Source organism: Microcaecilia unicolor, chromosome 9, assembly GCF_901765095.1.
Source record: "Microcaecilia unicolor chromosome 9, aMicUni1.1, whole genome shotgun sequence".
Taxonomy (NCBI): Eukaryota; Metazoa; Chordata; class Amphibia; order Gymnophiona; family Siphonopidae; genus Microcaecilia; species Microcaecilia unicolor.
The window spans coordinates 105,209,327-105,233,979 of NC_044039.1; the positions used below are offsets into that span (position 1 = coordinate 105,209,327).

Here is a 24,653-nt window from a genome sequence, read left to right on the forward strand (position 1 = left end):
GTCTGTTCCGGGCGTGGAGGCTGTTCCGGGCTGTCCATAGTGGAGCGCATCGACACCTCTTGAACAGAGGGTGAGCGGTCCTCTCGGTGCCGATGCCTACTGGGTGCCGACTCCCTCGGCGACCCAGAGCTCTCGGTGCCGACACGGGAAGGGGACCGGTGTCGATGCTTCTTCGACTTCTTGGGACAAAGCATGTCACCGGAGCTTCCCGGCACCGACGAGGAGGACGTAGAATCCAACCGTCGCTTCCTCGGGGCCGAGGCCGAAGAAGGTCGGTCTCGGGGGGGCTGTACCGCAGGAGCCCTCAGGGTAGGGGGAGACCCACCCGAAGGCTCACCGCCACCAGCAGGGGAATGGACAGCCCTCACCTGCACTCCAGACGAAGCACCACCGTCCGACGACATCAGCAGACGAGGAGGTCCCGGTACCACCGACGCCGACGTAGCCTTCCGATGTCTCAGCCCCGATGCAGAGGGTCGATGCCTCGATGCACTCGATGCAATCGCGGCCGAGGATGAAGGTCTGGACGCTGGCGACGTCGATGCACTCGATACTCCCGGTGCCGATGCCGACGAAGAGCCCGAGAACAAAACGTTCCACTGGGCCAATCTCGCTACCTGAGTCCGCTTTTGTAAAAGAGAGCACAGACTACAGGCCTGCGGGCGGTGCCCAGCCCCCAGACACTGAAGACACGACGCGTGCCTATCAGTGAGCGAGATTACCCGGGCGCACTGGGTGCACTTCTTGAAGCCTCTGGGAGACTTCGATGTCATGGGCGGAAAAATCGCGCCGGCGAGATCAAAACTCGTAATGGCGAAGATGGCACCACAAAAAAGGGGGAGAAAAACTTCGAACCGAGGCCTCCAAGGGGCCTATCCCGACGACGAAAGAAAACTTAACGGGGCAAAACTAGAAATATAGGAAGGGGAACAGACAGAAAAGGTCTCCTTCCGAATGTTTTTTTTTTTTTTCGTAGCGAAGTCCAAAAAAGACGCGCGAGGTCGACTTTCGGGGCGCGAACGGCGTAAATACGACCGTACCGAGCGCGGATAAAAGAAGACTGGCCGGCACGAGCCGGTTTCGGGCGGGAAGACGGCTGCGCATTCGCGGTGCGCATCGGCGCGCGAGGGCTAGCAAAGGCTTTTGCTAGTGAAGATTCCGATTGGAGGGGCTGCCGTGGACGTCACCCATCAGTGAGAACAAGCAGCCTGCTTGTCCTCGGAGAATACACGTTATACAGCAGCAAGAGAAATTGAGCAATGAATGGACATTACACGAATAAAAAACAGGGAACTTCCCAAAACTGGAAGCGTGAAAGAGGATCCAAATGTTGAAGGTGCCCTCAGTGGTTCTTAATTGTAACTGGACAAGGTATGCATGTAAGAGGACCAATGTTGAAAAATCAGAGTAGTTAGAAAACTGGGTTACAACTATTTCAAAGCAACAAATAGATGGTTGTCTTGATGGAAATGCAGGTTTGGGATAAAGTTTAAATTAGAATCAATGCAAAAAGGACAGTGCTGACCTTTTAAGTACTGAACAATGGAAATCCACAAAACTTCCAAATTTGTTTCAGAATTTTTGCATGGATGACATCTAAAATGCCGATGAGACAGGTTTATTTTACTGTGCCATTCTGGATGGTTCTCCGATCTACAAACATGCATCACTGTCTGGTTGAAAGAAAGCGATGGATTGTATGACTGTGCTATGCTTCTTCAACATATTGGGAACTAATAAATGGAAGCTATTGGTTATTGGGAAAAGTGCAAAACTATGGTGTTTTAAAGGAATTAATAGGGATAGTTTTCTATCATGCGAGCAAAATGTGTGGATGATAGCTGAAACTTTTAAGAACTGGCTAATGAGCTGGAATATGGAATTACAACGAAAGTCAAGGAAAATTTTGCTAGTTTTAACTACTATATGGCATGCCCACACTTAGGCTCTGAGAAAACTGTCCAAGTGGAAATTATGTCTCCCAACACCACAACTCTGGTGCAGCCAATGGAGATGGAAATCAAACAATCGGAATACTTTATATCCCACAAAACCGGTAAATTATATCTCTGAAGTAATTAAAAGAGTTCTACTCACATCTTCTTCAACAACAACAAAAGTGATCAGTGCAAGGATCCATCTTTTACAAGAAGTGAAGTTTATTGCTGATAGTTGGCAAAGTGTTTGCACCAAGACCATTCAATACTGTTTTGCTCACTGTGGTTTTAAACACTCATACTTGGATACACCGGATACAGTCGATAATGAAAATGACTTAGGGGTCCTTTTACTAAAGCTTGCACTAAATGATAAGATGCCCATTATATTCCTATGGGTGTCTTATTTAGCGTGCGCTAAATCTATTAGTGCACCATATTAAAAGGTCTCCATAATTTCCTAAGTAGTAGGTTTAGAAAATTATCAGAGTTTTTGTGCATTTACAATAATCTTCAGTGTGAGAATGCTAATGAAGATTGTGAGGATGAAACTGTTGAACAAATTGCGGCCCAACATCAGAAGATCAGGAAACTGAAGAGGATGACATTACTCAGCGGAAACAAGTGCCAATCCAGGATGCTAGGAAATTTATTTCTGAATTACAAGTATTTCACACAGGAAGGCAATGAAAGCTGTCCTTTATCTACCCTAGAAATCTGTGCCAATTTTGTTCACTTGCAGCTACTAAAGAAAGCATGTCAGGGTACACTTGATCAATTCCTTCAACTGTGTTTAAGGAACATTTTTCTGTGAATTGCGACTTGTTTCTGCTGCTCTGTATGTTTATTACTGAATAAATGGAGAGTTTTTCTTTCATCTTATGCCTGTACTGTATTACATTGCAGCTTCGTTTTGTTGGTGAAACCACTTAACTGATGTGTCCTAATTAACTGGAATCCATTATAAATAAAATGTATTATCTTGACAAATATAATTCACAAAACTAACAGTAGTATGGAAGTGCTCATCCACTACAAAGATGATTCAGGAATAGAAGTATTACCAATTATATTACTCACTGTCTTAACAACTGGCGACCTTGTTTCCAAGTCAGTTGACTATTCTGAGGTACTGTGGGAACCTCTGTTTCTTTGGTTTCTTCTGAAAGGCAAGAAAGAAATATATTAAATTAAAATAAAGAAAATAAGCCTTATCCTATATAATAAAAAGCACCTCCAACGTTCTGAAGCTGACTCCGAGAAAGTGAAGCCTGAAGTATTCGTGCTTCTGCTGTATCCATCTTCTGAAATGATGTCACTACTTCCGTATTCGTAAAGACCAATCACTGCAAGGAAACGCTGCAGAGTTGCCAGGCAATGGAACGCGACGTCACAAGCATGAGGGTGTCGTTGTCCCTCCCTCCTTTCCAGTTCCAGGCCCCCTACCTCCAAATTTTAAAAGTCAACTTCACTTACGAAGTTGGGTTTACGGCGGCCGACCGCAGCAGCGGTAACAGGCGTGCAGGCTCGACCCTTCTCTCTGTCTCAGCTCTGGTCCTGCCCTTGCGGAAACAGGAAATGAGGCCGGGACCAGAGCTGAGAGAGAGAGAAGGGTCGAGCCTGCACACCTGTTACCGCTGCTGCTGTCGGCCGCCATAAACCCGATTTCGTAAGTGAAGTTGACTTTTAAAATTTGGAGGTAGGGGGCCTGGAACTGGAAGGGAGGGACGACGACATCCTCATGCGTGTGACGTCGCATTCTGAGGGGGGGGGGGGGGACCCTGACACTCAGAGGGAGGGAAGGAGGGAGGAAGGGAGGAACCTGAAACTCGGAGGGAAGGAGGGACCCTGAAACTCAGAGGGAGGGAGGGAGGGAACCTGAAACTCAGAGGGAGGGAGGGAGGGAGGGAGGGAGGGAGGAGGGAATCAAACTCAGAGGGAGAGAGGGAGGGGAGAATCAAACTCAGAGGGAGGGAGGGGGGAATCTGAAACTCAGAGGGAAGGAGGGAGGGGGGAACCTGAAACTCGGAGGGAGGGGATGACCCTGGAACTCGGAGGGAGGAGACGACCCTGGAACTCGGAGGGAGGGAGGGGACCAGTCTCACTCTCTCTCTGTCACACACACACTTGCACATTCACTCTCTCTTTCTCTCACATACACTCTCAAACATACATACTCCGAAGAAAACCTTGCTAGTGCCCGTTTCATTTGTGTCAGAAACGGGCCTTTTTTTTCTAGTTAAATATAAAACAGTTGAAGCAGAATGACTACAATCAGTGTGCTACTCTGGTTTGCTTTAAAGGATTTGATTTATTAGGGCTGACGTGATCCACTGTGCAAAAGGTCTAACTGCATAGGTAGCACAAAGCAAGTCTAATAGTTGGAATGCTGCCCACTCCATAACTCAGAAGGTGAAATTTATTAAAACCTGTTCACTTCCTTTCCTAGAGTCCTGCTAGACTAGTCCAGACAGGGTGGGTTGAGTTTCTCACCCTCTTCCCTCCAGCAGATGGAGGTAGAGATACTGAACTATTCCAGTGATATCACCAGTATAAGGGTTGGCGCAGCCTCGAATTCTCCAGTATACCAATGCCAAAGCAGAAGTAGGTCCAACTTGTCACATACCAATTTAGTACCTTATTCATACCACTGCAGCATACATCATGAAAATCACTTTTCCAAATGAACTATATACAAGATCGAGGGAGAGAACATGCTAAACCTGAAAGAATCTCCCATTCTACAGTCTTCCAGGGTGAGTCTAGCAGGACTCAAGGAAATTAAAAAATAATATGAATAAATGTCATTTTATCATCCTGCTAGATCAGTCCAGACTAGTGAGATGTACAAAAACAATACTCTACTTGGAGAGAAAGACAAGGCCACCTAAATCACTGGCCTACCAAAGGCCAGATTGGTATAGTGCTTCACACAAAGGCATACAGCAACAATCAAGTTTCCACCTTGCAGGTATCTTCAAGTATGATGGCCCAGACTTCTGCCCATGACACTCCTGCGCAGACCTAACTGAACCATCTTCTGGCACTTAACTGCAACTTTAATATAATGCACTATAAAGAATTTAGAGGCCACACGATCCCTGTGTGGCCTTTAAAAGAGTACAAAACACAAAAAGCTTAAACTGATCTACACACCTCCAGGTACAATAACATTGCCTTTATCGTATCACTTAGCTGGACCAGATTAGGTGAAGTGTGCTGTATATCATGTAACCCAAGATTCTTCTGTAACACTAAATGTAAATTTTCTAATTTAATTCCACCATTCATGATGTACTAGTAAAAAAGGCCCGTTTCTGACACAAATGAAACGGGCGCTAGCAAGGTTTTCCTTGGAGTGTGTATGTTTGGGAGAGTGTATGTGAGAGTGACTGTTTGAGAGTCAGAGTGAAAGTGTGAGTGTGTGAGAGAGAGAGTGAGTCTGGGTGTGAGTGTGTTTGTGAGAGAGTGTGTGTGTGAGAATGAGAGTGTGTGCAAGTGTGTATGTGAGACACAGTGTGAGAGAGAGTGTGTGTATGAGACCAAGCGAGTGTGTGAGTGACTGTGTGGCACATAGAGAGTGAATGTGATACAGTGTGAGACAGAGTGTGTGAGAGTGAGAGTCAGAAAGACATTGTATATGAGAGAGAGAGTGTGAGCCGTGCCCTCCCAATCCATGGCCATCTGTCCCCTGCCCCCTCCATTCATCCTTTTCCAGCAATTCCCCTCTCTCCCTGAGCCCTGCCCTCCCAATCCATGGCCATCCATGTTTCTCTGTCACCTGCTCCCTCCATTCATTCCTATCCAGCATTTCCCCTCTCTGCCTGAGGCCTGCCCTGCAATCCATATCCATCCATGCCCATCTGTCCCCTCCATTCATCCCTATCCAGCAATTCCCCTCTCCCTGAGTCCTGCTCTTCCAATCCATGCCCATCCATGCTCCTCTGTCACCTGGCCCCTCCATTTTTCCCTATCCAGCATTTCCCCTCTCTGCCTGAGGCCTGCCCTGCAATCCATATCCATCCATGCCCATCTGTCCCCTCCATTCATCCCTATCCAGCAATTCCCCTCTCCCTGAGTCCTGCCCTTCCAATCCATGCCCATCCATGCTCCTCTGTCACTTGGCCCCTCCATTTTTCCCTATCCAGCATTTCCCCTCTCTGCCTGAGGCCTGCCCTGCAATCCATATCCATCCATGCCCATCTGTCCCTTCCATTCATCCCTATCCAGCAATTCCCCTCTCCCTGAGTCCTGCCCTTCCAATACATGCCCATCCATGCTCCTGTCACCTGGCCCCTCCATTTTTCCCTATCCAGCATTTCCCCTCTCTGCCTGAGGCCTGCCCTGCAATCCATATCCATCCATGCCCATCTGTCCCCTCCATTCATCCCTATCCAGCAATTTCCCTCTCCCTGAGTCCTGCCCTTCCAATCCATGTCATCTGTCACCTGGACCCTCCATTTTTCCCTATCCAGCAATTGCCCTCTCTACCTGAGGCCTACCCTGCAATCCATATCCATCCATGCCCATCTGTCCCCTCTATTCATCCCTATCCAGCAAATTCCCTCTCTCCCTTAGTCCTGCCCTCCCAATCCATGCCCATCCATGCTCCTCTGTCCCCTCCATTCATCCATTTCCAGTATTTCCCCTCTCTCCCTGAGCCCTGCCCTCCCAATCCATGCCCATCCATGCTCCTCTGTCCCCTGCCGCCTCCATTCATCCTTTTCCAGCAAGTCCCCTCTCTCCCTTCCATGACCCCCCCCCCCCTCGCATCCATGCTCCTCTCTCTCCCATGTCCCAGCCTGGCCCGCCCTCTTCTCCCCCCCCCCTTCGCATCCATGCCCCCCCTTCGCATCCATGCATCCCCCCCCCTTCGCATCCATGCATCCCTTTTTTTTTTTCTTCTTCGTTTTAACTTTACCTCCGTGGCGGTTCGTGCAGCGAAGCGTCAGGGAAGGAGGCGGCGCTCCCGACGTCTAGCTTTCCCTTCGCTGTGTTCCGCCTTCTTTTGAAGGCGGAACACAGCGAAGGGAAGGCTAGACGTCGGGAGCGCCGCCTCCTTCCCTGACGCTTCGCTTCCGGATTTGTTTGGTTTGAGGCGAGGGCGGGGCAGAGACGGCTGGCTGGCTTGAAGGCTTCACACCACGAATCCACGAACCCTTCAGCCTGGGAGTGACGTCAGATGGCTTCAAGGCTTCAAGGCTTCAGGGCTTCACGGCTTCATAGAACGTTGTCCTCAGAACGTTGAGGGTGCGTTTTATTATATTAGATTGTAAGCCACATTGAGCCTGCAAAGAGGTGGGAAAATGTGGGATACAAATGCAATAAATAAATACACTGGCTGGTTTATTCTGCCCCTGACGCAGCCATTATTACTTGCGAGACATGGCCGTGTTGAGCACAGATGTTAGCCTGGGAGCATTTTACATTTATTAAAGACTGCCTTTTTATATAATCTGCCTCCTTGTTTTAAATCTTCCATGTTGAATTTGGCAGACTCCCTGCTTTGTCGTTTTCTGTCTCTTGCTCTGTAAAGGCCAGAAGAATCACTGCCTGGTTCACATGGAAAACAGAAACCACCTTAAGAAGGAATGAAGACAATGTGCGAAAGAAGACTATTTGTCAGAAAAGAACAAGTGCAGTACCCGGCAAGACAAGGCTTGTAATTCGGATATCCATTTGGCCCAGCAAACAGCTACTAGAAACACTGCTTTCAGAGTAAGGTCCTTCAGTAAAAGCTCCCACAAAGGCTTGAACCATAGACCCAATAAGGGCACCGAGGACTAGGTTATGGACCCCTGTGGAAGAATAAGCTGGAACGGGGGACTAATATGCTTTACCATATACAAGAACTGTATGATATTTGTCTGAGTCTCCAGGAAGCCCCCCGCCCCCCCCCCCCCCCCCCCCGGGCCTTCTCACAGAAACAAGAGAGGGCCACCACCTGATCTTTTAGTGAACTCCTCTGCAAGAACTCCAGAGTCCCCACAATCTGTGTTCCCCAGGGTGATACCTCACACTCAGACCCAGATATATACTAAGAATACAGAATGTTTTGGGGCTTTAAGAATGATGAACGCAGACAGAGGGCTGCCCCTGTTCCTCAAGCAACACCTTCAAGAGCTAGGCCATAAGCCGAGGGGTTCCAGCCAGCAGAGACACAAGTCTGCATACCATAGCTGGTGGAATCCATCCAGGTCAACTAGTATTAAAAGGAAGAGATGTTTGACTGTCCTGCAGAAGACTGTGCCCACCAGAGGCCAGGGAGGAAACACAAAGGAGCTCCTGACTTGGTCAGAGCTGCACCAGCACATTGACCCCATCAACTCAGATGTTTTCCTGCTGCTGAAGAACTATGCACAATTGGCACGTTGATACATTGTCATCAGGTTAAAGCAGTGTAGAACCCAGTGATTCACCAGCAGCTGGAAGGTGGCAATGTTTAGCTCCCTCTCTCCCAAATCTAGAGCATTCTGACTGATAAACGTCCCCCTGCACATTGTCCATCTCTGCTATATGAACTGCCGAGATTGTTAAGAGAGATGAATTTTGGCCCAACTGCAAATCCAGCTAGTCTACAAAACCAATGCCACATTCTGGATCCCTCTCCTTGTTTGTTGGTTTATGCCACAGCTGTGCCACTGTTTGATATGACCCAGACTGCCTTCCACTTCACTATGAGAAGAAACTCCTGAAAGGCTAAGTGAATGGAACTCGGCTCTGAGCAATTTATGGGCTAGACCAGGCCAACTTCAACTAGGACAACTGATCTTATATGACCTGACCAGATAGTGGACTCCCCACCCCTAGAGGCTCATATCTGTGGTCAATAGTGTAGACCCTTAAGCAGATGGTAGGGATTATGCCAGATTCCAATGTAAAGTCCCCCCGGGGGGGGGGGGGGGGGGGGGGCATATTGAACTATTGGGACCAAAGGTCCCAATGAGACAATGCCCTCTGTAATGGTCAGATATGAGCCCTCATCCAAGGTATTACTTCCAGAGTCACTGCCATGGAGACCCAGGTAGTCCTAGGTTCAGGGGACCTCCTGAGCATACAGAACCCACTTCCAGGACTGCAGCTTGAGCATGCGATCCACTGGCAGGAATACAGTCCCCTGCTGGGTGTTGAAACAGACTCTAAGGTTCTCCAGCTTAGGAATCAAGTGGGATTTGGTATAATTCACCATCTAGACCAGGTACTCAAGAAGTCAGGTTACCTCCTTAGTAGCTGTCCTCGATTCTGGCTCTGCATTGGCCTGTATCAGCCAGCCATTGAGGTACAAATTCACCCAGATCCCCTGCTTGTGAAGAAACACTGCCACAATCATCATGACCTTGGAAAATGTCCAAGGAGCCATCAACAAGCTGAACAAAAGCTCTTTGAACTTAAAGTGGCTGCCTATGACACAGACATGCAGAAGATGATTGTGGGAGTCCTGGATGGCAATGTAGAAATACACCTCCACCAGATCAGAGGGACCAAGAACTCACTTGGCCAGACCAAAGCTATCACCAACTGCAGAAATGTAGCATCCGGTGGGAGACACTGACCCCCTTAAGATCCAAGATGGGTCTGTAGGAACTACTCTGGACTACGAAACAGGAATAAACAATCCCATCCCCTTCTGCAATATGTGCTAGGGGGTGAGCTCTACTGCCCATCTTTTGAGAGGGAACTTCACGGAGGCATCATAAAGGAGTTGGAAACAGATTCGGCAATTCCAGGGCATACCCCTGGTGTACCACTTCCAGGACCCACTGGTCAAAAGTAATGTGGGTCTACTTATGGTGGAACAGTACAAGTCTGTCTCTCACCTGTACTATCAAGGGGCCTGGCTGATCCTTACTGGACTCCTTAACAGACCCCATGGAGGACAAGGCAGAAAAGTCCCTTGCAAACCTCTCTGAGCATTAACTACCATAGGGAGGCTTGAGGGACACTTACCAAAGTAGAAGTGGCCCCTATCCTTTAAATAACCTTTGCCCTTGCCATGGGGGTGGAGTAAGCAGAGGCACAGGGCAATCTTCAGGAAGATGCTGGGGTCCAGTCTCCCCCAGGACCTTCATCAGTTTCTCCAAATCTGCACCAAAAGCAACTGGCACCTAATGGGCAACTTACTTACCGCATCTTGAAGGCAGCATTAGCTGCCCAGTGCCACCCACACAATTGAGGTACTGACTGAAAGGCCACTGCTGTCGTGTTGTCCGACATCACTCTGACAGCCAATCCTTCCAGGGTCACTTGAAAGGCCAGAAGCGCCTGAAACACCGCTTTCAACTCCAGGCAGTTGATGGACCACTCCGACTCCTTGGGTGTCCATAGACCCTGGGCATGCTTCCCCTTGCAATGTGTGCCCCAGCCCTTCAGACTGGCATCTGTCACTACTAGACACCAATCGGGGAGCACCAGCGGCATTCCTCGCCGCAGCATGCTGTCTGAGAGCCACCACTCCATGCTGAGTCGGGCCGCAGGGAGCCAAGAAAGTCTGCATTGATAATCCTGAGAAACTGGAGACCATCTTTGAAGTAGGGAACACAGTAGAGGTCTCAGGTGCGCTCTCGCCCAGGGCACCACTTCCAATGTGGCTGTCATCGATCCCAGCAGCTGGACAATGTCCCAAGCTCACGGGCGGGGCATCCTCAGGAGCAGACGGACCTGATTCTGAAGCTTGCACCGCCTTAGCTCGGGTAGGTATACATAACCCGAGTCTGTGTCGAACCTGGCCCCCAAATATTCTAGAGATTGCGAGGGGGTCAGGTGACTTTTGGCCATATTGACGACCCAGCCTAGAGATTGAAGTACTGAGACCACTCTGGCTGTAGCTTGATAGCTCTCTGTTACAGAGTCTGCTCTGATTAGCCAGTCGTCTAGGTACGGGTGAAGCCTGATACCTTCTCGCCTGAGTAAAGCAGCTACTACCACCATTACCTTCGAAAAGGTTCAGGGAGCTGTGGCGAGGCCAAAAGGCAAGGCCCGGAACTGGAAATGTTTTCCCAACACCACAAACCACTGGTGCGGGGGCCAAATTGGTATGTGCAAGTAAGCTTCTTTCAGGTCTAGAGACGTGAGAAACTCTCCTGGCTGTACCGCAGCAATGACGGAGCGCAGGGTTTCCATGTGGAAATGCCGCACTCTCAGGGACTTGTTTAATTCTTTTAAGTCCAGAATAGGGCGAAAAGACCCACCTTTTCGTGGCACCACAAAGTAGATGGAGTATCGACCGTAGCTGTGTTCGGCGGGAGGTACCGGGGACACGGCCCCTAACTGAATCAGACCTTGCAAAGTCTCCTCTACTGCCGCCCGTTTGGCGGCAGAACCCCATCGGGACTCCACTAACACGTCTCTTACTGGGGCGTTGAATTCTATTCTGTAGCCATATCTGATCAGGTCCAGAACCCACTGATCTGAGGAAATATTGGCCCACTCCTCGGCAAAGAGGGAAAGACGTCCTCCGATGACAGGAAGCGAGGAGGGGGCCGGCGCACCATCATTGAGAGGGTCGCCCCTGAACTCCAGGCCTAGAGCCGGTGGCTGCGGAACGCTTGTCTGAGCGAAAGGAGTTCCTCTGCTGAAAAACGGGCACGAGAAGTGAACCCAGCAGAACGCCCCGGGCGGTACCTTCGAGCTTCTCGGAAGCGAGGTCTGTAAGAGGAGGGAACCGCCTGGCCCTTGGAGGAAGGCTGCGGCCTGTCCTCGGGTAAGCACTGGGGTTTAGCATTCCCCAGGCCTTTAACAATGTTCTCCAACTCCTCACCAAATAGAAGGCCTTGAAAGGGCAACTTCACCAACCTTTGCTTAGAGGCCATGTCATCCGCCCAATGCCGTAGTCACAACAGGCGGCGAGCCGCCACCGCCACAACCATCTGCTTAGCCGAAGCTCTGACCAGATCATAAAGGGCGTCAGCCAAGAAAGACAAGGCCGACTCCATCCGCGGTGCCACCTCCGCAAGGGGCTCCACTCCATCTCCGGGCTGTTCCACTGCCTGTTGTAACCAAACGAGGCAGGCTCGGGCAGCATAACAGCTGCATGCAGACGCCCGCAAGGATAGGCCTGAAATGTCAAAGGACCGCTTTATAGCTGATTCAAGGCATCAGTCCTGCATGTCCTTCAGGGCCACCCCTCCCCCTCCTTCAACTGGGAGGGTAGTTCTCTTTAGGCACAGCTAGGCATGCCAAATTGCCCCATCGCCCTGGGAACCTTCAAAGGCCCCTCGGGGTCAGCCCACTGAGCCGAAATAAGCTCTTGGATGGAATCATGCAAAGGAAAGGCTCGAGCAGGCTTCTTGGTACTTGTCATCCTCGGATTAGCAGAAGAGACTTCAGCGCTCGCAGGATCTTCAATAGAGAGTGCCTGCAATGCATTAGAAATAAGCGCTGGCAGCTCATCGTGGTGGAAAATCCTCATCGCGGAAGGATCATCTGGATCCAGTGCCAATCCTGCACCTTCCTCTGGCGCTCCAGCCCACGGGGCCTGCCAGACCCCTCAGACTCCTCACATCCTGACCACGGGGGGGAGGGTGTGCGCCACTCTCTGAAGGGGAATCCACCCTTCTGCGCTTGTCCTATCGCCATCTGTCAGGGGAAAACGCACCTGACGGCAATCCAAGGCCAGGATCCACTGGAGGGGACACAGGCAGCAGGGCCGATTGAGACCCCTGCGGAAGAACTCATTTTAACATAAATGCTTTATGCAGCAGCAAAACAAACTCAGGGGAGAATGGCTCACCCTGGTCTCCCGGTTCCAGTCCGGGGGGCAACAGATCTCATATTAGCCTCCATACGAGGCTCCCCTCCAGGCTCAAACCCCTCCGCCTTAGCGGGGGGTCGCGCCATGCTGTTCCAAAATGGCGCCCACTGCCAGCTCCACGGAGTGGGAAGAGACCTCTTTCGCCATGCTCGGGCCGGCTCTGACGTCAGAAGAGCATGATTTACAGAGCCCTGCTGCTGATCTGCGCTTGCCACAACGGGAACAGTGCTTAACCTCCACAGCCATTGCCAAAAACGGCGGGAAATTCAAAATGGCGGATTCGCACCAAAATCGTCCCGAATGTGGGCCCTCCCCGGAGGAGCTACAAAATGCTCTTACCTCCCCGGACCGAATCCACAGAGCTCCAATCCACTGCACAATCAGAAGAAAGCCTCTTTACTGGGATCGCAGCGCTCCAGCGTGATGTGACTTTTTTTTTTTTTTTTTTTAAACGCTGTGAGGAAAGTTAGAGGCCACAGCGCAAGAGGTAAATTTTTCCACTCCGGATGATCAGTAGCGTGGGAAAGGCAGGGAAAGGGCGAACCTATGTGCCTGCATCCACAGCGTGGGCAAAGACAGGGCTAGCCTATGTGTCTACATCCACATCGGGGGCCGGGTAAGGCAGGGAAAGGGCGTACCTATGTGTCTTTAAAGTGGGCACCATCAGCCACAACAACCCTGCTACAACTGGCAACAGCACAGGAGCCACCCCAGGCAGATTTTCTGAAGGAGCTGAATAAGCTGCGTCCACCCTGCTGGGGAGATAGAGAATACTGAAGAGGCAGATGGAGCTAGCTGGCCAAGAGGCACTATGGTTTTTCAGTGCTCTTTATCTCCCCCTGCTGGTTGATGGACACAACCCACTCGTAATGGATTCATCTGCTTGATGACAAGGAAGAGCATGATATCGTCTGCATATTACAGTAGCTCTAATTCCAGGTGAACTGAGCTGAGTGAAAACAAGAAGTTGAATAGAATGGGAGAGAGTGGGGATCCCTGGGGGACACCACATCCCGAGATCCAATAGTTGGAGAGGTATTTGTTTTGTTTTACAGAGGAACTTCTATTTGAAAGGAATTCGTTGAACCACTTGAAGACAGATCCTGTTATTCCTATCTGATTCAGTCGTTCAAGTAACATGACATGATCTAATGCATCAAACTGTAGGAGTATTTACCTGCGATCTCACCTTTGCTGGTCTTGGCCTATATAAGCCCGAACCATTCTGTTATAACAATATGGATACTTCTGTTTGTGGCCTGCATACATCTGTATTAATCAGAAACCAGCTTTTCTACAAAAGGAAAATTACTGCTGAGCATACCATGATGACTTCATCCAAGGACATACTATTTGTTGCAAACTAGCCCAGTTACCTCCTGGGAAGAATGGAGGACAGTATGGAATCCGACAGGGAGGTTTGCATGCCATTGATAACATGTTCTTTGCTATAACAAAGGCCTCTCTTCATGACCATGAAGCTGGCTGGACATTATTACACCATCTGTGATTGGTCCACAGGTATCATCTGACTCTTGGATGCCAATGTTGGACTAAAGGAGAACGAAAGGAAGAAAAGCAGAAGACCTGCTGGAGGATAGAATGCTCAGAGAGAGAGAGAGAGAGCATGAGACTGATTTCCTAAAACACCAGTGAACTGCAGACCTTGTAATAGACTAACAAGGTTAGCTCAGCTACAATATATGGCCTTACCTAAAGACTGTGCCATCTGTATCCAAAATACAGACCTTGGACTTTATTCCTGGATTGAGACTTGCTGATGCATCAGCTTGAGTCTCCAAGGAGGAATTCACTTCTTTACCATTGGAAGTATGCCATAACAGATGGCAAGGTGAGATAACAAGGTTTACTACCTATCAAATTAGGGGATAATTAGTTCTTGGCTTTTTGTCTGAAACAGATTGGTTTTATGTCAGGACTTATGGTCTATGAATTTAGCTGCTAACTGTGACATTAGACATGTGGTGTAAGTTCTCCTAATAATCATTAGGCTATCAGTATTGTGATTGGTTGTGTAATCACTCATTTAGTTAGTCTGTTTGGATAATCATATATCATTATATATATTTTGGTGACCAATCTAGTTTTGTAATCTTGCTTTGCATTTGCTATAGATAACTACTATTTTTATACCTAATAAATAAATAATATATTCCATCTGTGGCATTGTTCCTTTTTCCAGCACAGCTAGCTAGCCATAGGGCCAAAGAGGTACGCTTCCCCTAGACACGAGTCCAGAATAATTGATATTTAGTAGTGTTCTTTCAGCTAAAGTCCCTCTGGATATATATTAGGAGTTGTCCTCCTGTATATACCCCTACAGAACACCGCTGAAATGTCGAACTGGAGTAGTATGACTTGATTTCCTATACAAACCAGGAGCAGGGTTTCGGTGCTGTGTGCTGTTCTGATTCCCAATTGGGATTGTTTTAAAATACAGAATTTGTCCAGGTATTTGGTAAATTGTTTACTAACTTAGAATTCCAGGATTTTTGTGAAGACGGGTATGCTGGCCACTGGGCGATAGTTTGCTGTTGAGGTGGTGTCTGGTCCTGAATTCTTCCATAGGTGTGTAAGAACAATTTTGCCCATATCAGAGGGGAGAGTAACCAATTTCAGTAACTCACTGAGATGGTTTGTTAGCCACTGGACAACCTCTACTGGGATGGTTTGTATCAGGAATTCTGGGCAGTGTTCCAGAACGCAGTGACAGTGTGAGCATTTCAGTAGAAGTGATTTCATATCTTCAGTAGTTTGTGGTTGAAAAAGTTCCCATGTCTGATTTGCTTTAATTCCCTGGATTGGGTCTAAGCCAGAGCTGGCTCCTGAGTCAGAGATTTTAGTGTTTTCTTCTGTTGGGTTCTGTTTTGCAAGGTCAGTTCTAATCTGGTTGATCTTGTTTGCGAAATAGTCTGCTAGTTCTTGGGTGGAGGGACCTGTCTGCTGCATTTTGTTATCCGTGTAGGTGAAGGTTAGGTTTCTCACTAGGGTGAATAGTTTTTTGGGTTGCTTTTTTTTAATTGTCAAGGCTATCCTGCCCGACTAGGCTACTGTAGTATTTTCGCTTGGAATTCCGTTACTTTTAATTTATAGTGACGGAAGGCGAGTTTTCATTTAGATCTATCCTCATAGTTTTGTTCCTTCTCCATTGTTTTTCTAGGCGTCGACAATTTAGTTTCAGCTGAGATACTCTTCAGATAACCACTGAGCCAAAACATGTGAAAAGATTTGATGCCAGAACTCCACCACACCAGGGCAGTGCCAGAACTGATGCCAGAACCCCACCACACCAGGGCAGTGCCAGAACATGTAGCCCAGTGTCAGAGAATGTGCTGCACATTTGAAACAAGATGGAGGCCAATGTTGCTTTATGCGCTCAATGAGGTGAAATGTGCATGCGTATTAGCATCTTATACTGCATTTCACATAGCTGTGCTGTGTGTTAGGGGAAATACTGTAGGTGCCAAATAAACAAGACAGTCTGGTAACTAGTAACTATGGTGTTCAGTCACCCCCCCCCCCCCCCCCCACACACACACACTGAGGAATTCTTTACATTTTTAAATACTTACAAGTGGTGCTGTAAAAATTACTACCTAAAAGTAAGATATATTTACTTGTCCTTCTTATGAAAAGAATACTTCAGATATACATACTTTTTTTTAGTTAAACTGGGTCCCACTTGAAAACAAGAGGAAAAAAAACCATGAAATAATATATTAAAGGTACTAGTTTAAAAAGTGAGATCTCAGTATGCACACACATGATTTGGAACACTTTGTGTTGAAAATTCTCTCGCCCTTATGGGAATTTGATTGGTCTTCTGAGTCCTTGCTTCAATAATTCAGCGCAGTCGCACCTGCTCTCTGCCTGGGCTGATGCAGCAAAGCTCACACTGGCACATGCATGGGCCAGTTGCATGTAGAGATCACCACACATATGCACCAGTAGAACAGGTGACCTCTGATGCTGCTGGCCCGTACGTGTGTCAGTGTGAGTCTTGCTGTTTCAGCCCAGGCAGACAGCAAGTGCGGCTGTGCTGAAATATTGAAGGGAGGAGGCGGCAGTACTTAGATGTTTTGGAGGACCCTGGGTAGGTAGGTGGTCAATGAGAGGCTCATTACACTCCCACAGGAACCCTGTAGGAACCATTTCCATCCCCACAAGATCTACACGGACCTGGAGGAAATTCCTGTGGGATCTCCGCAAATCCTTTTCCTGTGTAGCTCTCCACTGCGGCACATCTGGGGAGCAGCCACAGCACACTGGTTCAAAAACACTGCCCTACCCACTATGTTTCAACATATTAATCTTTCTATGCTACTGCTGCTGCTGCTGCAACATCTACCATGAAATTCTACGTTATCATTTTTTGGAGACTTTATCCCTCTGGAATCCCCAATCCAATCAGTTTGGGCGAGTGATTTTACCTCCTGACAAACATTTTTGACCCCTTATGCCTATTTTATTGCTAATATTCTGTTGGGTTGGAAAAAACACTTAAGAATTATTGTCAGACTTATTTCCGAATGCTTTGAAAATGTTACCTGGTTCAAAAGCTGGCATTTTCAAGTCTCCTTGGTTCAGTTCTGTGCCATATTTCAATTTATGATATTTTGTTCTAAAAGGTAAGTACAAATAAATTATAAATACATTTACAAAGCATAACAAAAATATCTCTTAAGCTTACTATGCTACTTTCATTGCTGTCAATGAGACCTCCAAGAGGTTGATAGTACACTACATATTCAGAAACACATGCTACCACTTCCAAAAAGGGCACGGTTGTGATACTGTCTAGTATCTGTAACAAGGGTATGATCAATCTGATAGAGCTGAAATGCTAAAATATTGCATGCATTATCAGATAATAGTTAAAAGCGAAGCATTAAAGAAAAAGATTTTTAAAGGAGAGAATATAAAAAATGAAGCAGAAAAGTATCTTTAAAATTTTTTTTATTTTTATTAATATAAAAATATACAACCAAACAATGAAGGAATACAAAAGTAAAAAAAGATTTTTTAAAGGTAGAATATAAAATGCCAACATTTTTTCCCTTCAACTTGGATGTTTTTATTAAGTTGAGGTACATATGAAAGGGCCATGGCAAGACACTGCTGTCTTGAGTGCCACATTACTTTTATTCTCCATCGTCTACCCCCATCTGTAACAGTCCTATGGAAAAGTTCCAAGCTTCCCCACAGAACCAGGATATCAGCCACTTCAGATCCAACAAATTAATTTGCTCCAGTGGGCCTTGGGTACAGCGGATCTCAGTATCTCGTATCTGAAGACTACCTGAGAACTTTAGCAGAGCAATCTGGTACTGGAAAAGGACATCGCTGTACAGTTGCTACAGCAGTCAGTCCCAGGTGACCAGCGGTGGAGGGGCTACAAGAGTTTTCACAGTCCATAGCGACTCTGGAAGGATTGCCAGTATTCACTGCATAGGATTAGAGTTGCTTGACTCAGAAAATAACTCCAAGGGAGAGTGCCTCATCTAAGCTTTTTGCCTTGGAATGCCCAGAGGTCTTCAAAAGAAGGTCTAGTAACTCCCTCATGAGGCAGATTGCTCAGTTTTCGTTGCAATTAGGAGTAGATATAGACAAAGTAGCACCCATGAACTGTGATTTGTTGGGCATGATTAGAGAAAGTATGCATGTATCTGATTTTTTTTTTGGCATTTAAAAATCATACACGTTGTGAGAGTGCAGGTGAAAGGGGATCCAGGAAGGCACGAAGAAAGGGGGTACAGGGAACCGGGGAATCCCAACGGGGCAGATTTCATGTGCACAACACCCACATTCAGAAAGCTGGGCTACCGGAGGCAGAGAGGTTGGCTGGGTTAAGGAAGAAGGGGAGGAACTACCAGTCCCAGAATCCTTCTCTTCCCCACCCGGCTGTGCAAGAGTTAGGGGAGGAGATAGAAGATTGGGAAATGGTCTCTGAGGAAGGTGATGAGGGCCAGCTGGAGAGATTGGGGGCGGGGGAAGTTGAAGAGGAGGATAAAATGGAGATTACTGAAGGACTAGGGGAGGAACAGATGGAGATTGGAGCCCTGGCTCAAACCCAAAAAGCTGCTGTAAGAGGGTGGCTAGCTGTACCTTGGAGAGACTGGTGGAAGACCGGAGGAGAGAGGCTGAGGCACTGGGGGAAATCTCTACTAAAGAGGAAACATGTACAGCCTGTGGGAGAGAAAGAGAGCTGGGCACAATTGAAACCCCAGCCTGAACCAGGTGGGAATAAAGCTGTGTAACCGTGCTGTAAGAAGGTGCAAGAAAGACTGTGTAAACTGTTTCATACTAAAAAGGTCTGGGCTGCAACCTACCAAGCTATTTGGTTTTTCCCTCTGATAATGTACTGTTCCCTAAGTGAAGTAATCTGAGCTAAAGTGAAGTGAAGTTATATGGACTGTTTTTGAAGGTAAAATTATGTATCATACCTGATAATTTTCTTTCCATTAATCATAGCTGATCAATCCATAGACTGGTGGGTTGTGTCCATCTACCAGCAGGTGGAGATAGAGAGCAATCCTTTTGCCTCCCTATATGTGGTCATGTGCTGCCGGAAACTCCTCAGTATGTCGATATCCAAGCTCCATCCGCAGGACTCAGCACTTAGAGAATTACACCCACAAAGGGACACTCTGCCCAGCTCACCACCGCCGAAACGGGGGAGGGGAATTAACCCAGCTCATCCCCACACAAGTGGGGGAGGGGAATCTGTCCAGCTCATCCCCGCGGAGCGGGGGAGGGACACCACACCCGCCAATGCGGGGGGATCTGGCTTATCCTGCAACCGCAACCGCGGGAGAAGCTGACTGACCCTAACACCGCCGAAGCGGGAGGGGTACAAAGCTGCCCTACTGCCGCAAGAAGCGGGAGGGAGCGCCGGCAGAATTTAAGTCTCAATCCAGCCCCGTAAAACGGAGGGGAGAGGAATGCAGCAGCTCACTGTAACACAAATTCGTCTCAACTCTTGAAGAATCCATTGAAAAACTTGAACACGAAGTCCTCCTGAACAAGAACTGAAGACTAAACTTGAACCTGAAATGCAACCAGAATATAAACAATACAGATATCTGGGAGGGGCTATGGATTGATGAGCTATGATTAATGGAAAGAAAATTATCAGGTATGATACATAATTTTACCTTCCATATCATCATGCTGATCAATCCATAGACTGGTGGGATGTACCGAAGCAGTACTCACCCAGGGCGGGACATAGAAATCCCTGACCGCAACACTGAAGCTCCAAACCGGGCCTCCGCCCGAGCAGCCACAGTCAAGCGGTAATGCCTGGAGAAGGTATGGGCCGATGCCCAAGTTGCCGCCTTGCAAATCTCCTCCAAGGAGACGGACCCGGCCTCTGCCATCGAGGCCGCCTGAGCTCTAGTGGAGTGAGCCTTCAGCTGGATAGGCGGCACCTTCCCCGCGGCCACATAAGCCGCTGCAATGGCTTCCTTGACCCATCTTGCCACTGTAGGCTTAGCAGCCTGCAGACCCTTACGAGGACCTGCAAACAGGACAAACAGATGATCCGACTTCCGGAAATCATTGGTCACTTCCAAGTATCTGATGATGACTCGTCTCACATCCAGATATTTGAGAGCAGAGTATTCCTCTGGGTAGTCCTCCCTACGAAAGGAAGGGAGACAGAGCTGCTGATTCACATGGAAGCGAGAAACAACCTTGGGCAGGAAGGAAGGCACTGTGCGAATAGACACTCCTGCCTCAGTGAACTGCAGAAAGGGCTCTCGACATGAGAGTGCCTGGAGCTCGGAAACTCTTCTGGCTGAAGTGATAGCCACCAAAAAGACTGCTTTCAACGTCAGGTCTTTCAGAGATGCCCTTGACAAGGGTTCAAAAGGCGGCTTCTGCAAGGCTCTTAGCACCAGGTTGAGATTCCACGCAGGCACCACTGAGTGCAGAGGAGGGCGCAGGTGATTAACTCCCTTGAGAAAGCGCACCACATCTGGCTGCGAAGCCAGGGAAGCACCCTTCAGGCGGCCCCTGAAGCAAGCCAGAGCCGCTACCTGGACTTTAAGGGAACTGAGCGACAGGCCTTTCTCCAGACCTTCTTGCAGGAACGCCAACACTGAAGAAATTGGAGCAGTGAAGGGAGAAAGTGAGCCTGCTTCACACCACGCTGCAAAGGTACGCCAAACCCTGGCGTAAGCAGTAGAAGTAGAGCGCTTCCTCGCTCTTAGCATAGTGGCGATGACCTTGTCTGAGAAGCCCTTCTTTCTCAGACGCTGCCGCTCAATAGCCAGGCCATAAGACCAAAGGGGGAGGGATCCTCCATCACCACGGGACCCTGATGCAACAGGCCCTGCTCCACTGGCAGCCGCAGAGGATCGTCCACTGAGAGCCTGATCAAGTCCGCATACCAGGGACGTCTGGGCCAGTCCGGACCCACCAGGATTATCCGGCCCGGATGCTTTGCCACCCGGTCTAGCACCCTGCCCAACATGGGCCAGGGCGGGAACACATAGAGAAGCTCCTGTGTCGGCCACTGTTGGAGAAGAGCATCTACTCCCAGGGATCGAGGGTCCCGTCCTCTGCTGAAAAAGCGCGGCACTTGGCAATTGGCCGATGACGCCATCAGATCTAAACTCGGCTGGCCCCAGCGCTTCGTGATGTCCAAGAACGCCTGAGCAGATAGCTGCCACTCTCCGGGATCCAAGGTATGGCGACTGAGAAAGTCCGCCTTGACATTCATGACTCCGGCAATGTGGGCCGCTGACAGCTGTTCCAGGTTCGCTTCCGCCCACTGGCATAGATTCATGGCCTCCTTGGCTAGAGGGGCGCTCTTGGTACCTCCCTGGGGGTTGACATAGGCCACAGCCATGGCATTGTCCGACAGGACCCGTACTGGCTTCAACGCCAGTACCGGGAGGAACTCCAAAAGCGCCAACCGAATGGCTCTGAGTTCCAGGAGGTTGATAGACCACTTTGCCTCTGCAGGAGACCAGAGCCCCTGCGCTGTCCTTCCCAAGCAGTGGGCTCCCCAGCCCGTCAAAGAGGCGTCCGTCGTGACGACAATCCACTCCGGGGTCACAAGAGGCATCCCTGCAGACAACTTGTCTGTCTGCAGCCACCAGCTCAGCGCCTTGCGCACTGCTGGGTCCAAGGGAAGGCGCACAGCATAACCCTCCGACACCGGAGTCCAGCGCTGCAGCAGAGAGTGTTGTAGTGGTCTCATATGAGCCCTGGCCCAGGGCACTACTTCCATCGTGGCTGTCATAGAGCCCAACAGCTGCACATAGTCCCAAGCCCGGAGCGGAGAGGCTACTAGGAACTGGTCCACCTGAGCCTGAAGTTTGACAATCCGATTGTCCGGCAGGAACACTCTGCCTAATTGGGTGTCGAATCGAACTCCCAGATACTCCAGGGACTGAGTCGGGCGCAGCTGGCTTTTCTCCCAGTTGATGATCCACCCCAGGGAGCTCAAAAGAGCAATCACCCGGTCCACAGCTTTGCCGCACTCTGCATAAGAGGGGGCTCGGATCAACCAGTCGTCCAGATAAGGATGGACTTGTACTCCTTCCTTTCTCAGGAAGGCCGCGATGACCACCATTACTTTGGAGAAGGTCCGCGGAGCAGTAGCCAACCCGAACGGGAGGGCTCTGAACTGGAAGTGTCGGCCCAGGACTGCAAAACGCAGAAAGCGTTGATGAGGAGGCCAGATGGGAATATGCAAGTACGCTTCCTTGATGTCCAAGGATGCCAGGAACTCCCCTGCCTTCACTGCCGCTATAACAGAGCGGAGGGTCTCCATGCGAAAGTGCCGAACTTTCAAGGCCCGATTGACCCCTTTGAGGTCGAGGATAGGCCGGACAGAACCTCCTTTCTTTGGTACCACAAAGTAAATGGAGTAACGTCCCTTGCCAAGCTGATTTTCTGGCACCGGAACGACCGCACCCAGGCGGATCAGATTGTCCAAGGTCTGCTGCACTGCCACAGCTTTGACCGGAGACTTGCAGGGAGAGAGTACAAACCCGTCTCTTAAGGGTCGGCAGAACTCTAGCTTGTAGCCGTCTCTGATGACTTCCAGCACCCAAGCGTCTGAAGTTACCCTGGTCCACTCGCCCAGAAACGAGGACAGGCGTCCTCCAATTTGCACTGGGCCATGGACCAGGACCCCGTCATTGGGTACGAGACCCTGGGGGAGGACCGGAGGGTGCACCTCCGGGACGGCGGTCTCTGCGAAAGGAATGCTGCTTGGGGGAGAAGTTCCTCTTGAAGGAAGAGGGGGCAGAGGAGCCCGACTTGCCCGGGCGGTACTGACGGGCTTCCTGAAACCGTCCTCTGGAGATACCGGGGCGAGCACTGGCCCGAGCCCTGACCTCTGGTAACCTCTTGCCCTTAGACGTGCCGAGATCGGTCACAATTTTGTCCAGCTCGACCCCAAAGAGCAGCTTGCCTTTAAAAGGCAACTTAGCCAGGCGGGACTTAGAGGCGTGGTCCGCAGACCAATGTTTCAGCCAAAGCCACCGCCGCGCAGAGACTGTCTGAGCCATACCTTTAGCCGAGGCTCTCAAGACATCATACAGCAAGTCTACCAAATAAGCCAAGCCCGATTCCAGGGCCGGCCAATCCGCCCTCAAGGAAGGATCCGAGGGGGAAGCCCGCTGCACAATCGTCAGGCACGCCCTGGCCACGTAGGAGCCACAAACTGAGGCTTGCAAACTTAAGGCAGCCGCCTCGAAGGACGACCTTAAGGCCGCCTCCAATCTTCTGTCTTGGGCGTCCTTTAGGGCCGTGCCACCTTCCACCGGCAACGCCGTTTTCTTAGTCACCGCAGTGATTAAAGAATCCACGGTAGGCCAAAGAAAGGCCTCACGTTCACTTTCAGGCAAAGGATAGAGGCGGGACATAGCCCTAGCCACTTTGAGGCTCGCTTCCGGGACATCCCATTGAGCCGAAATTAAGGTGTGCATGGCATTATGCACGTGGAAGGTTCTAGGCGGGCGCTTCGTCCCCAGCATAATGGCGGAGCCAACAGGGGCTGAGGGAGAGACGTCCTCCGGAGAGGAAATCTTTAAAATGCTCATGGCCTGCATTAACAGGTTGGGCAAATCCTCTGAGCGAAAGATCCGTGCTGCAGAAGGGTCACCGCTCCATCCGAGCGGGAATCCGTCTCCTCCAAGGAATCCCCAAAGGACCGTTGGGAGAACTCAGATACGCTGCCCTCATCTACATCAGAGGAAACAGCATCCTCTAAGGCCTGGGAATCCACCCGAGGGCGTTTACTTCCGGGGGCCTCAACCCCTTTATCGGACAAGGGAGAAGGGACAGCGTTCTGCATAAGGAAGGCCTGATGCAGCAGCAAAATAAACTCGGGGGAGAAACCCCCCAGACTGTGCACTTCAGCAGCCTGGGCCACAGCCCTAGACGCACCCTCAACCGGCGCTAGTAAGAGCGGGGGAGAAACATGCTGCGCATCCAAGATGGCGTCCGGCGCGACACTCCGCGAAGGAGCCGCGCGGGAAGAACGGCGCTTAACTTTAGCCGCTTTTTTGCCGTCGCCCAAATCAAGGGCGGCCATGGCATGAACGTCTCCCATCTCAAGGGCGGCCCAAGAAGAAGCCGTCCGAGCAGAGTGGCCGGCCAAGATGGCGGAGGCGATCAGCGGGGGATGGGCGTTTATGGCGGGAAAAACCGCCGCACCGGAGGAAGACCCGGGACACTGACCAGCCTCCGAACTGACACCCAACAAGGGCGAATCAGACTTTAATACCCCCGCATCCCCGCTAGGAGCGCACACGCGGTCCGGGGAGAGATTCTTCAACCCCTCGCCCTCCGACGCCATAGGCCACGTGGAGATCAATCGGGGAACCCCCTGCCCGCTATAAAAAAGGTAAAAATTACCTGCTTCTCGCTCCGAGCTGTAACGACCTGGTGTCCCAGTGAGTAGCTGCAATAAACGTTTAAATAAA

The 24,653-nt window shown here is 49.8% G+C and overlaps 1 protein-coding gene across 3 annotated transcripts in view; it reads right to left on the bottom strand.

Annotated features, from left to right (window-relative positions):
• The window catches only part of STRN3 (striatin 3), a 309,869-nt gene that overhangs the window by 208,124 nt on the left and 77,092 nt on the right, over nucleotides 1-24,653 (bottom strand). For all 3 annotated transcript variants that reach the window (XM_030215282.1, XM_030215281.1, XM_030215280.1), the window contains exons 3-4: nucleotides 17,256-17,329; nucleotides 3,018-3,099 (exon numbers count right to left, since the gene is read on the bottom strand). In XM_030215282.1, the coding sequence (XP_030071142.1) occupies nucleotides 3,018-3,099; nucleotides 17,256-17,329 (156 nt within the window). The remainder of the gene's footprint in view (nucleotides 1-3,017; nucleotides 3,100-17,255; nucleotides 17,330-24,653) is intronic.